The sequence below is a fragment of the Terrapene carolina genome, unplaced genomic scaffold (genome assembly GCF_002925995.2).
Source record: "Terrapene carolina triunguis isolate 2854851 unplaced genomic scaffold, T_m_triunguis-2.0 Scaffold13992, whole genome shotgun sequence".
Lineage (NCBI taxonomy): Eukaryota > Metazoa > Chordata > Testudines > Emydidae > Terrapene > Terrapene triunguis.
Window position 1 is genome coordinate 1 of NW_020678343.1, and position 14317 is coordinate 14317.

The 14317-nt window shown below is 49.2% G+C and overlaps 1 protein-coding gene across 2 annotated transcripts; it reads right to left on the minus strand.

Annotated features, from left to right (window-relative positions):
* Positions 1-5602: 5602 nt before the first annotated feature.
* On the minus strand, positions 5603-11847 carry LOC112115700 (ecto-ADP-ribosyltransferase 5-like). Of its 2 annotated transcripts, XM_026661666.1 has the most exons (4): positions 11772-11847; positions 9116-9812; positions 7282-7314; positions 5603-6072 (listed from the first exon to the last, which is right to left on the minus strand). In XM_026661666.1, the coding sequence occupies exons 1-4, from the start codon at positions 11835-11837 to the stop codon at positions 5930-5932; spliced, it is 939 nt and encodes a 312-aa protein (XP_026517451.1). In that variant the 5' UTR covers positions 11838-11847; the 3' UTR covers positions 5603-5929. The 2 variants fall into 2 exon arrangements, with proteins under 2 accessions (XP_026517451.1, XP_026517450.1); XM_026661665.1 differs by lacking the exon at positions 5603-6072 and having other exon boundaries at positions 7091-7314.
* Between the last annotated feature and the right edge of the window lie 2470 nt (positions 11848-14317).

Sequence of the window (14317 nt, forward strand, 5' to 3'; positions counted from 1 at the left end):
CCCTCTCAGAGACACAAACACACAGACCTCTGTCACCTGGCCTGGTCAGGGACCCAAACCCCAGCCACACAACCCACACGGAGACAAACAGCAAACAGACGAACACACAACTCCCCAAGTGTCCCTTTACCTCCATACACTGGATCCACAGCTACACCCTGAAAAACTCCCCTGCTTGCCTCTCCTGTTCTCCTGCTGAGCTGATCCCTTGTTTAGAGGATATGGGGTGGAGTTGGGTCTTTGGGGGCAGATTTTTCTAGCCCGGGAAAGGGAGCCAGGCATTGGAATTTGGATCCCGGGGGAGAGCCAGTCACATGGGGACTAGGGCGTGGCAGTGTCTTGCTCAGGGAAAGCAGGGATGGGGTCAGGAATGGGGAGCAACTGGCCAGGGGTGTTTACTGGAGGGGGTGGGACTTCCACCGAACACATGGAAATACCGTCACTCCCCTGACCCTTGCCCATAAAGGATAGGGTGTGTGGCAGGGCCGACTCCAGGCACCAGCGGAGGAAGCACGTGCCTGGGGCAGCACATGCTAAGGGGCGGCATTCCATCCATTCTTGAGGCAGCACAGTCCGAGCCCAAGCACGTGCTTGGGGCAGCAAAAATGGTAGAGCCGGCCCTGCGCAGCGGTGACCTTGCCCAGCTACATCAGAGTAAAAACTACAGAGCCCCTTGTCGGTGAAAATAACAGCTACAAAACTGTGCCAGTAAAAAGATGTCGGGCGGCTCTCAGTGTTCTTCCTCCAACGTGAACCAGTTCTTACTGTGGCTGTGACAGAAATAAACTATTGAACAGACTCAGTAATGCCAACTGGCTAAGAACTGTGCACATCCTATTCCATTAACGTGCTGCCCTGTTTCCGGGAGATCCCCAGTACAAGCCCTTCCTCCACCTGAGAAGAGATTTGAATAGGTATCAATCACCTTTGGGGGAAATGTCCTAGCAACTGGCTTATGGGATAGTCTGGTGTGGGGCTCCCTCAATCTCTCCTGTTCATGCTGTTCCCCAGGGGATACATAATTTTAAAAAGGCCTTGGAGGCGGGGGATGGGAGCCTGGGATTCCCACTGCCAAGGCAGGTGCCAGAAACACTAGGGTACAGGGTCTCTCTCACACTTGCTTTCTCTCTCTAAGGCCAATTATTCTGTCACTACGTCTGCACAATGGAACAAATTCAGCAGTGGGCCAGAGAAAGAGAGAGCCCAAGCAGCTAAGCATGGGAATGACTCTGTAGTCCAATGGTTGGTGTCCTCACCACCTAAGTATTAGGTCCTAGTTCAAATCCTTCTCCCTCTCTGGTAGATGGGGGGGTGTGTATGTTCCTGTTTGTCCCAGGTAATACCCTAAACACTGGGCTTGAAGTTAGGAGGGAAATCCTCATATTACCTCCCAACCCCCGCTTTTTGTGTAAGCTTCTTTATACACTTACTAGATCAGGCCCCACAGGTGAGTTAGGTGGAGGAACGCCTGTTTTCCCCTTGTTCATGCACCACTGTGGAGCTGCAGGGTCCATGTGCAGAGGCAGAAACATAGGAGCCTCGGGAATGCTTTACTGAAAAATTAAGGTGCCAAACAAGTTTACGCACCTATAGGGTTCAGGAGCAGCTGAGCAGGGAATCTCAAAGAGGGCCTGATTATGGGATTTAGGTGCCTAAAGTGGCAGTTAGGTAGGGATAGATGGATAGATATCAGCTGCCCTGGCAATTTCTGAGAAGAGATGAACAGCTTTCTGCCTGGGAGGTTCACCTGATGCTATGAACGGATCATCTTGGTGGTTGTATCAATAGAGGGCAGATCTTTAAAATGAACAAACAGGGATGTTTGCACTCTATGGAAATAGTTGCAGTCAAAGTGTGTTAGGATGTAGATGTGGGCACAGTAAGTGGATTCTTTGTTTTCACTCCCTAGGGTTTGAAATATTTCTGTAGCTTTCCCCTGTCCTGAAACTTTTCTAATCTTGTAACAAATTTGAGATCTAAAATCAACTCAATGGAAAATGTTGGACTTTTGATTCTAAGCACCAAATTCTGCCCTCTGAGACTGTAATTAGTATTACAGAAACACCTAGCGATCCCACCCTGGAGTGGGGGCACATTGTGCTAGGGGCTGCACATAGGGACGCAGTCCCTCGGCTGAGGAGTTTGCAGTCTGAGATAGACAAAGGCTAGTAGAGAAAGAGAAGTAAAGTGACTTGCCCAATGTCACACAGAGCAGGCCAACGACAGAGCTGGGACGAGACCCTAGATCACCTGGCTCTCACACCGGTGCCTTCCCTACCAGACCACAGCACCCCACAGGTACATTGGTGCTGGACAGATGTAGCTGTGGTGAGATCTGTATCATTGACTTTTTTTGCATTTATAACTTTTTATTAATTTTTCCAAATACAACAAATAGACCAAAATACCAGATTCATCATAATACAGACAGTAAGTAAAGGAGGCCAAATGGAGGGGGGCAAAGGGGGAAAGCGACATATCTGTCTTCAGGCTCTACATTAATCACAGAGCTCTAAGAAGTCAGCACAAAGACTGCGGAATGCAGTGGTTGGTTGGCTGCGAGGTCGGCCATATCACTGAGCCAGGCATTAACGTTTGGTGGGGATGGACTTTTCCATTTTTGCAAGATGAACGTTTCAGCGAACAAAGCAGATTTGTATCACTGGCTAAACCACAGTCCAACCTGCTGTCTAGAGATGAATGCAACACAAGTGTCTGTAATGAGGTTAATGAGGAGTAACAATTTAAAGATGTTACTATACCTGACTTCCCCGAGTGGCTGCGATTCCCTGGCAGGCTGCTGACCCAAGCAAGAGATGGCTGCAGACTAAATACTACAGCTGCAAATGCTTATACTACAGGAAATGGCCTGTCTTTATCTAAGAAACCTCCTTGTTGACTTTCACTTTCAGAATTAATGGAATTGTTTTTAGCAATAAGGGGTTGAGCTAACTCTCACTGAAGCCAATGGAAAGATTCCCATTGATTTCAATGGGCTTTGGATCAGGCCTGTACAGACTCAAAAGGTTACTGTGAGCTAGGGCCAGGGCTCCTGAGTATTCCCAATATCACCTGTTTCCAAACGTATCCACAAAACTACCCCCGTTTTATCCTCTGTGCTTCCTGTTCGAGGATTCTTTACCTCCCTGAACCAGATGTTAAAGCCAAGTAAAGACTCCAAACCCTCTGGCTATTTTAGGGGCAACAGCTTACTTAGAAACCAAGAAAAACAACATTAAGTGGGGGAATGGTTCTGCTATTGTGGGGAACTTTCTTGGCTTATACACCGCCCCTGTGAAATGGGCTAGCGAAAGGATCTGAGTCTTTGTTCCCACTTCCTTTACCCAGAGGCCTGCCAGACCTTGAGGACTCCCCTTCCACTCTCCTGTGTGAGTCCTCATAACCCCGACAAGGCTGGGCCCAGGATTCCTGGGGGGGCTCAACCACCACTCTTGGCATGGTCACTTAGGGCAGGGCTTAGGGTGTCCCCACTCTGGGGTCCTCTCTCCACACTGGACACTTCCCTGACCCACTGATCATTACATGCAGCTCAAAGCAAATACAATGTATTAAACAGCAATCAATTGAAAAAAATAAGGAAAAAATGAGAAAGGTGAAAGGAAAACCCGTCACCCTGCTCTGTGGCACGGGGACATCACAACCAGCGTCTCTGGGATGTCAGGGCAGTTCAGTCTGATCCTCACAGGTCCCAGGCCCCTTCCCAGGCCCTGGCTGTGCTACAGGGATGCTGCGGGTTGGACACTTGCTCTGGCGGTGGCCACACACCCTCAGGCTCTAGGTGACAGGATCCTTCTTCCCAGCGTCAGCCCCTGCCCCGTCGGGGTTACGATCCCCCTCCAAGTCTGGCCTGCAGAGCCTCTTGGCTGGGGGCGTCTCTCTGCACTGGGCCCACTGCCCAGGGTCCCCCCTCACTCTCCCCAGCTGCTCACCGCACGCGGCTCTGGACTGCTCCAGCCCAAGCTCCTATTACAACCCCAGCCCCAGCTCCTCCACTCTGCCTCAGCACTGCTGCTGCTCTGCCTCCAGCTCCCTGGGCTGCTTCTCTGGCCCCTCTGCCTGGCCCGGCTCCACTCCCCAGCTCAGTGTGGGCCCCTGCTCTCTCCTTAGCTCGGCCCCACTCTGTCTGACCCAGGCCATTCCAGCTCACCTGGAGGATGGGACCCCCCTGGCCTCCTGACTCCCTGATTAGCCTACTCGCCCTGTCAATCAGGCTGACCTGGAGCGTTGGCCTCTCCCCATTGTTCCTGGGGACTGTCAGTCTCAGGGTCCTGATTTCCCATCCACCCTTCCCCTTTCTTTTGGTACTGGGAGCTAGCCAACCAAAACACCCCCACTGCGTTTTAGTAAGGGGCCAACAGTCCCATTTCATAGAGTTTTGACGTCCTACTGTAACTGGAGTTAACTGATTGCCAATTAACCCAAATGAACAGACAGCTTTTAAAATGCTCCTTTAGGTCCTTTCTGGTGCCAGACCTGAGACACCTGGGGTTTGACTATCAGAGGGTTGGAGCCCACAACCCCAGCTGAAGTTAGTGGGAGCTGGGAGCACGCTATCAAATGACACAATAGCAGAAGCTGCTTTTGGAAATGTTGCCCTAAGCACTTGTCTTTAACCTTTTTCTTGGAGGTCAGCGATTCCCCCGGGATAATGGAACATTCCATCAGGAGGCACACTGCTGAGAATCCCCGCGGGAGAGGAGCCGATGGTTTATTATGAAACGTCAGCATCCAACGTCAGCATCCAATGCAGTACGTCGTTCGTTGGCTGGAAGCACTTGGCATCTCTCTCCAAGAATCTGGCTCTTTTTTTAAAGTCTGGCTCATCAACTAGATTGTGCTAATTCCAATATTCCTCGATTATAACCCCATTAATTTGCAGTGCCGTGTCTAGGCAGGGTAAGCTTCCATGGCGAGGCTCACCAGAGTTTGTCCCTGGAGAGCTCAGACTGAGGCTGAACATCCCACCCGCTTGCAGTTACCTGAAACGTTCTGCTTGTGTTTCAGCCAAGAGGACTTGACAAGATCGCGGTAGGTCTGGTAAGAACCTATTTGTTGGCGTTAATTGATTTGTGAAGCATCGTTCTCATGCATGGAAGTTCTGAGCATACAATCCCAGGACAGTCAGTGGGCAGGCAGGTGGGTAAACTAGCCCAGAATTCGGCCTTTGAGCTCACCATTTAGAAATATCATCTTCTGAGCAAATTTGATAGGAAAGTGACTGAGGGCTGGTCTATACTTAGCCGCTAGTTCAGCGGCTGGAAATCGAACTTCCTGGTTCGATTTATTGCGTCTGGTCTGGACGCGATAAATCGAACCAGGAAGTGCTCGCCGTCGACTGCGGTACTCCAGCTCAACGAGAGGAGTACCGCGGAGTCGACGGGGGAGCCTGCCTGCCGTGTGTGGACCGCGTCTGAACCGCGGTAAGTTCGAAGTAAGGTATGTCGAATTCAGCTACGTTATTCACGTAGCTGAATTTGCGTACCTTACTTCGACTTGGGGGGTAAGTGTAGACCAAGCCTGAGAGATATAGACATGGGACCCCACAAACTGTCCTGTTACAGATTCACCTGGCCGAGACACAGATTAATCCGTCACATGTATTCATGAAAATACTCTGACTTAGTTCATTTCTGAAAAGTCTTATACTGAAGTCATCAAAAGTTGGTACAGAAGCGCTAGCATGACAGGAATACAAGTAATTATTTATATAACAGACACCAATTTAACAAATCCCACCTGGAATAGAACTCTGAGCTTTCATTTTGATCTACTCATCAATAACGTATAATCCAAGCTTGCCCAAGCAGGTACCAGCGACACTCCCTCCAGGTTCCTGGTTTCCCTTTGGAACGCTGGCAGAATTGCAGGACGGCTTTGGATCTAGCAAGTCCCATCACCATGATTTGTGTTAGAGAGAAAAAGTGAGTAACACGAATAGGACAATTGAGAAACCAGCAAACAGTTTCATAGCAGCAACGTGGACCAGGATGACGGATCCTCCAAACAGTAAATGGCTCAGAACACTGGGAAAGGCGATGCCACCTCTGGTAGCTGTTAATAGGAAAAAGATCAAACAATTGATAGGAAATTATTTCACATTGACAGAGATCCTTAAAGCCGGACACTGGTTTCCTTCCCAACAGCTACTGAAACCTGTTATGCCAGAGGGACATTAATCCAATTCCCCTCAGCAGGACATCCAGCCTGGGACATTCATCTCACTGGTGAGATATTTCACCTGCTTCCTCCCTCCTCAGCCTGCTTGTTCCTTTGGTATCAATCATTAGTGAGCACATTTCACCCAAGCCAGTCCCAGAGGCTCCGATTTGGAGCTTGCTGTCTGCCACATAAGTGTATTCCAGACCAGTTATGAATAATAAAGACATGAGTCTATGAAACACTGGCTGCAGACACCAGTAACACCATTTCTGTTTGTTGGTTGGTTTGTTCTGTTGGCTTTAGGGAGAAATGTAGAGCAGATCATTCCATTTTGTGGAGGATTTTCATATTTCAAAATTTGGTTTTGTTCTGACTTGGAATAAAAAACAACATCATTTTGAAATTCTCCACACAAGGGAAGGGAGCGTCGGCTCTGGGGCAGTGCACCGAGCAGGCTGTCCCAGGGTCAGGGGAATTGGAAGTCCTGGGGTCTATGACTCCTAGGCAGCCCGCCAGCCACGCTGCCAAGGAGCCAGGCGGGTGATCTGCCAGAACCCAGGCAGCGTTCTGACAGAACAGTGTCGAAATCAAACCACCTCTGCAGAAGGTTTAGAGTTTGACAAATTGTCAAATTCCAATGAGAAAATGTTTTGTTGAGATTTTTCCAACCTGCTCTGGTAAAAGAGTCCTGTTTAGTCCTTGAGAGGATGTAGTTCCACTGGGGCTAGAATGGGTCTAGTTATGAGAGGCGGGAGATGGAGACACACTTATGGTGCTGGGTTAGGGGATGTGTGTTCAGCTTCTAGTTCAGGACACTGAAGATGAATCTTTAGTGCTCGAAAGGGTTATTCTCCTTAAATTTTCTTTTCTGAAATCAACTGTGCCTGGAATTGAGTCAGACGTGAAGGTGTCAGATACTAGTCATGAGCTCCCTACGAGAACCTGGATAAATAGACAGAACGTGCAGTTCATCCCACTTTTTTCTCAAGTTGTTTCCCTGCATATGACATGTTTGCCTGGTGGGGTTGCTCTGTGCTCTGCACTTCAATACAGAGGGAAAGTTATTGTCAAAACAATGAAAACAAAATGTTTCTTTCTTACCAGAGTTGTCAACACATATTTGGTTCTTCTCTCCTACGGTACAAACAGAGAGGGTCAATGAAATGTGACCTCAGGTGGAATTTTCAACTCTATTCTACTATTTCCAAAGAAACATAGTAATTGTCAGACTGGATCCCACCAACAGGCTACATCTAGCCTGATGTCCTGTCCCTGACTGAGGTCAGGCACAGCTGCATCAGGAGAAGCTGCAAGAAACCCCGGAGTGGAATTACCGACACATACAGGAAATCACTTCCCCAACCCTGGCAGTTAGTGACTGCCTTATGGCCTCATGCCTAAGGGTTTAGTGCTCTTTTAAAAAAAAAATGTATCCTATGTAACATAACTGTGGAGATTCTCACTGTCTATATAAATAATTAATTCTTTTTTTGAATTCTACTAAGCTCTTGGCCTCATGAAAACCTTGTGGCAATGAGTTCCACAAGTTAAGCCTGCATTCTATAATCCCTTTCACTAATTAAAATATGTTATCTTCAGTTTATTCATGTTTTATGATAAAGTGGTAAATTAGACACTGCCATTTTCCCTATCTCATTTATTATTTTATATATTTCTATCACTTTTTTATGTCTTTTCTCTTAACCAGGGGTTCTCAAACTGGGTGTCGGAACCCTTCAGGGCATTGCGAGGTTATTACATGGGGGGTCACGAGCTATCAGCCTCCACCCCAAATCCTGCTTTGCCTCCAGCATTTATAATGGGATTAAATACATTTAAAAGTGTTTTTAATGTATAAGGGGGGGTCACACTCAGTGGTTTGCTATGTGAAAGGGGTCACCAGTACAAAAGTTTGATAACCACTGTTTAACTAAACCATCCCAATCTCTCCCGTAGAAATCGCTCTAGACCCTCTGATCATTTTCATCCTCCTTCTCTCTGGACTCTTTTCCCACCCACTCCCTTCCAATAAATCTTTCAGAGCTCGGGTAATCAGAGCCAACCCTAAAATCCCAGTGAAGGGTGCCCCATGGGTTAATATAATGGTGATATAATATTTTCACATTATTCTCCATTCCATCATTCCTTATGCTTGCTAGCATTTTGTTTCCTTTATAGACCTAGCAGCACATTGAACAGAGGTTTTCACTGAGATTTGCACCGAACTCGCCACAATGCGGGCCAGGTTTCCTTCTGAGTTGATACAGCTCATTAACAATCCAGTGAAATTATTCCTCACAATGGGCGTTACCTTGAATGTGTGTCAGTGAATTTCACCTGATGTTGTTTTGCCCATTCACCCAACTCGGTTAGATCTCTCTGAAGTTCCTCACCTTCGTCCCTAGTCCTGACTGCCCCAAATAATGTGCCATCTGCACACTAGGCCACCCCCCTGCTCCCTTTCCCACAGCCTCTGGATTTGCTGTGCCATGTCTGAGGAGCCACAGCTGCTCTGCCAGGGCTCTTGTGGACTCTGTACGGGGAATGTGTATGTTGAAGACTCGCAGTGATTTGGGGCCTTCACCTGCCTTTCTAGTGCTCCCATCGCCAGGGTGTCATAGAATCATAGAAGATCAGGGTTGGAAGAGATCTCTTGAGGTATCTAGTCCAACTCCCTGCTCAAAGCAGGACACTTGGTGTCGTGGGTGTCTAGACAGCTTCTCTTTCCTCAGTGAGCGAGTGGGACCCAGTGTCCACCCACCCCAGCCCGAGCCCTCTCTGGCAGCAAGAGTCGTGGCAGCCTGTCTCCCCCAGCCCTGGTGGCAAGTCCCCAAGTCAGCGTCCCTCTCATCAGCTCTCCCTGAAGTGGGGTTTTCAAATGCTCCACAGCAAATAGCCCCACACAAATATTTCTCCTGTTCAGCCCAGTACTCACCGCCCAGGTACGCGCAGTTAAAATGGCTGCAGGTCCGGTTTGTGCTCCGGAGGACAAAGCGGTTATTCCTTTGTCCTCGGAACATGTTGAATATTTCATGGACTGGGATTAACACTTCTTCCTCCTCCTGAATGCGTGAGAAGGCCCTGATCTCAACACCAAAGCACGTGTGGATGGCGAACAATGTGTCCGTACCAAACGTCTTAGCTATTCCTATATCAAAAGACGAAGAGGCAAAGTATCCAAACCTAATGTGACCTGATCCCATGTGCTGAAATCTGGCAGAAACTCCCCGGTACACCGTCCTTTTGTACATCACATCACACCTCCCTCGTAAGAGCTGTGAAGCTCTTGTCAAGTAATAATGAAAGGCTTTGAACTGGAAACTGGCCATGTAATGAGCTCGAGATGCCCCAGCCTCTCTCACTGCCGCATTCAACTCACTGTGAAAGTCATCGTCAGTATAGGCGATTATGGCTCGTCCATGCTCATCTTTAAAGCCTGTGGGCAGAGGAATCTTTTTCTTTACGAGTTCCCATTTTTTTTCTGATTTTTCCCACACCGTTCTAAACACTGAGGACATGGACTTCTCTTTCTCTAGCAGTTCAGGTGCAATTCCAGCCATTTCTTCAGCACATCCTATATATTGGTCATCAAAAGCGTCATCCATCATGCTCAGCTCCACCTGGCATTTTGCCTGGGAGAATAAAGGAAACATACAGTCACATTAGCATTTGTGTTACAATAGCACCTAGAGGTCACACCCAGGATCAGGGCCCCATTGTGCTCGGCCCTGTACAAACACACTCGGAATGGCCTCTGCCCTAGAAGCTTACCTCTAAAGAGACAAGGAAGAGGAAAGGGGGGAGAAAGGGATGGAACACACAGGGGGTGATGGATTTGTAGCTGCCCTGTAATAATGGATTAATACCGTCTGTTGCCCGGTTCCTGGGGAAAAGAAGCAGGGGTGGATACAAGAGGTCTGGGAATGCAGGCGATCAGAAGGTCTGTGTCGGGTTTAACGAGGAACACTCGGTTAAGAGGGGAGAGGGAGTTGTTCAGGGGAGCCAGGCTCAGGCGCAGGTCCTGCTGGGTTGCAGAGCCTGCCTACATTAGCCCCAGGGGATGGTAGCCCTTTAGGTAAGACCGATGTGAGTGTGGACTGTGGGTTGTTTTAAAAGTCTGTTTCTCTAAACAATTTGTTCTTACAGTAAAATGAACAACACTTTGTTTGGTGTCAGAAGATACACCACTGGGCCCCGACTCCCGAAGGGACGAGACTCAGGGAACTGAACTCAGCCGGAGCTGCTGGGTCAGCACGATGGACTCACAGGTATCACAGCCCAGGGCCCGTCTGAGAGTGGGAGAATCACAGGATTCCTGCCCAGGAGGGTAAAGGCACAAGGCCTGACACCCGAAGGGCAGCACTCAGAGACCAGCGAGCCACGTACCCGTGACAGAGATGTTTTTAGTTTACTGGGCTGTGTCTAGATGTAGGGTTAGGAAGAAAGGCAGGAAGGGATACATTAATAGGGAAGACAAAGCAGGGGGAACAAGGGACATAGCAGGGAGGGGGCTAGCAGAGACTGAGATCCCAATCCACTCCCACAGGAATATCTAGAAACCACCCCCATTTACCTCAGGAGGAGTCAGCGGGTTGCCATCTCCGTATGCCAGCCATGCACTGCGTGCTCCAGGGCTGGCGGTGCCCGTGGGAAGGTTCCATCCAATGTCCAACCCCCAAATGCACATGGAGGACGGCAACACCATTGTGATGGGTTGTATAAACCCCACACTGGTTAACCAGGGGTTAACAGGAGGCTGAGCCCCTTTAGGCTGCAGGGTGGCACCCGGAGGGGTGTTAGGCACAACTGGTGATCAAACCCAGCTCGGGTGGCTGGGAATGCCCCCTCATGGGCTAAAGCCAGACAGAGGCCTGGAGCCAGAACTGGAGGGCCCAGAGCCAGGAGAAGGCCTAGGAGGCTGGGGGCAGTGAAGCCTCTGGCCAGAGGTGAGTTGTCTCAGGCCAGGAGGAAGCCAGGGGCAGTGTTGGTAAAGCCTAGGGGGAGTTTGGACTGGAGTTTGAGGGACTGCAGGGAGAGGGGGAAGACCTCAGCAGTCCCTTTCCTGGCAGTAAAGAGTGCAGAGACCTGAGGGGAACAGGAAAGCTCCTGCAGGTAAGGAGGAAATTGGTTTAATTTTGTTCTTTTGGTTTGGGATCCTGTTGCGGGATTCCCCGGGGGAGCCCTGCGAGCCTGGCGCTGAAAGAAGGGTGAGCCGAGAGAGGCTGTGCGGGCTGGAAAAAGACTGTGGTAGGAAGATATCCATGGACACAGCAGCAAGGAGTCTGACGGAGCAGACCTTGGCTGCTGGTCAGAAGGTCCCTGGTTTGGAACCCAGTTTCGTGGGAGGGCCTGGATTCCCCCAGCAGCCACTAGGGAAGGTGGCGTGGGGCCCTGATTAGACAAACACCTGTCCGGGCTGGTCTCGGTGCACTTGGTCCAGCCTCAGCACACAAGGCTCCACTACATGACCTCTCGTGGTCCCTTCCAGCCCTACATGTCTATGGGTCTAAGGCAGTATGGCTGCCTGCACAGCCTTGAGCAGAAACACGAGAAAACACAGAGTTCTTCACTGGCAAAGCTCAAGAGTTTACCTGAGGGATCCCCAGCCATGTTTGAAGACAGAAGTATGTCAAGGGGATCAGCAGAGGCCGCAGCATTGTTCCAACATCCCTGTGCAGCTGCAGGAGAATCCATCAGGAACGTCAGTGGAGATGTGGGGGGAAAGGACACATCAAAACCAAACATCCTCCCCATTGTGTCACTGTGATCTGTTGTTCCACATTCAGTAACTGGGATTTCCCAGGCAGGAATTGCTATCTCACGGATGGCAGCCCAGCCATAACAGAGGTGGGTTTGACCCTGAAATACAGTTCTCAGCTGGAGGGGTGGGCAGTAGTTGTGGGGAAATCCTGCTTTCACTTCATGGTGATCATATTTCCCTAAAAGACTTTGGGGGGTGGAAATATGATCCGTAGTAGGGCAGTGGTTACTCGTAAGTGCCATTACACTGCGCAATACACAGAAACCAGCGGCCGGGCAGGTCTGTCGATCATCTCCTAGGGAATGGGGCTAAAATAACGACATAGCTCAGTATTTCAGTGCCTCACCCAAGTGCCTGGTCAAGTGTTTGCATGCCACTAACTACCTCATACACTCTGCACCTCGCTGCTTAGTTCTGCCCCGTGGCTAACAGGGTGATCCACGACTCAGACGTCAAACACCAGGGCTGATCCTAGGCTCAAGGGTCAGAGCCACACGACCCTCTCAGAGACACAAACACACAGACCTCGGTCACCTGGCCTGGTCAGGGACCCCAAACCCCAGCCACATGGAGACAAACAGCAAAGAGACCAGCACACAACTTACCAAGTCTCTTTACCTCCATGCACTGGATCCACAGCTACGCCCTGAAAAACTCCCCTGCTTGCCTCTCCTGTTTGCCTGCTGAGCTGATCCCTTGTTTAGAGGATACGTTGTGGAGTTGGGTCTTTGGGGGTTGATTTTCTGGCCAGGGAAAGGGAGCCAGGCATTGGAATTTGGAGACTGGACCGTGGGGGAGAACCAGTGACATGGGGACTAGGGGGTAGCAGTGTCTTGGTCAGGGAAAGCAGAGTTATGGCCAGGAGTGGGAAGCAACAGGCTTGGAGTGAGTGTTTCCTGGGAAGTTTAATGGGCAGCAGGTTTAAAACAAATAAAAGGAAGTTCCTCTTCACACATCGCACAGTCAACCTGTGGAACTCCTTGCCTGAGGAGGTTGTGAAGGCTAGGACTATAACAGGGTTTAAAAGAGAACTGGATGAATTCATGGAGGTTAAGTCCATTAATGGCTATTAGGCAGCATGGGTAAGGAATGGTGTCCCTAGCCTCTGTTTGTCAGAGGGTGGAGATGGATGGCAGGAGAGAGATCACTGATCATTAGCTGTTAGGTTCACTCCCTCTGGGGCACCTGGCATTGGCCACTGTCAGTAGACAGGATACTGGGCTGGGTGGACCTTTGGTCTGACCCAGTATGGCCGTTCTTATGTTCTTATGTTCACTGAACACCTGGAAATGCCATCCCTCCCCTGCCCTTTGCCCGTAAAGGAGAGGGTGTGTGGAGGTGCTTTCCCTCCCATAGTGTAGCTTAGGGGTTGGCTTGGTGTAGGCGAGTGCTGAGCTGTACCTGGGGTGATGGGATGGATGTCAGCACAGAGTAAATGGGTAAGAAATGTAGGGGTGTGATGTGTGTACAGAACAGGTGGGTGGAAAATGAATCTGAACACGTTTCATATTTCTTTTAAGAATGATGGGCTGGGTGATGCTTCTTTGTTTGAAATGGCTCTTCCACGGTAGTCTGACATTGCCAATGTAAGCAGGGTCTGCTGAATTCTTCCCTGACAGCTAACTGGGAGGCGGAGAGTCTTCCGGAGCAAACTGTATTTACATAAACACACCTACTCTGCTTCGATATCCAGCAGACAGAACGCTGTTGCTCAAAATTATCAACTTTGGCTGGGGTTGGGTTACAAATCAGTGGGGAAAGTAACTGAAATACATTCGGCATGGATTGTATTTTCTAAATGGACAACCTACCCAAAATTCTCAATTACTGAGGGACAATCTTCACTCATTGCTATATTTGCTTTCCACAACCAACTCCCTGTATAGCTTTCCTTGAGTGATGTACCCGAATACTTGGATGCTAATATCTAAACTGTATTCTTAAATTTATTCACCTAAATTTGGGTTATTACTGATTATGCACTATAAAACTTGGTCTTTGTGGATAATCTAAGCACTATACCCAGATGTACAGACGCTCGGTTCTTAACCTGTGAATTATATAATTTTTTAACATTAGCTGTAATAAAAAAAATTAAAACTGAATGCAGGGGTAGTGAAATGCTGTTACCAATATTGGTGGCATTATTGTCATACAGGGAAGCAGGACTGTGCTTAACCTGTCCCAAATGAGAGGGTCACCCTCAGATGAAAGAACCTCGTTAAGCCAGGGGCTCGAATGCAGAGCCTGTGAAAGTAAGAGGGGTGGGGACAGCTCTCCCTAGGAGTCCCCAGACTGGTTTGATCTGTTCCTCCCCACTGTTCAAAGAAAGAGCTAAATAGGCTTCATTGGGAGCATCTATTGTTATTTTAAATG

Coding starts and splice junctions, on each gene's coding strand:
- LOC112115700 (XM_026661665.1), bottom strand. CDS start 11,837: ATGCTGCGGCCTCTGCTGATCCCCTTGACATACTTCTGTCTTCAAACA. Junction 9,813..11,771: donor CATGGCTGGGGATCCCTCAG/GTAAACTCTTGA, acceptor TTATTCTCCCAG/GCAAAATGCCAGGTGGAGCT. Junction 7,315..9,115: donor TAACTGCGCGTACCTGGGCG/GTGAGTACTGGG, acceptor TTTGTACCGTAG/GAGAGAAGAACCAAATATGT.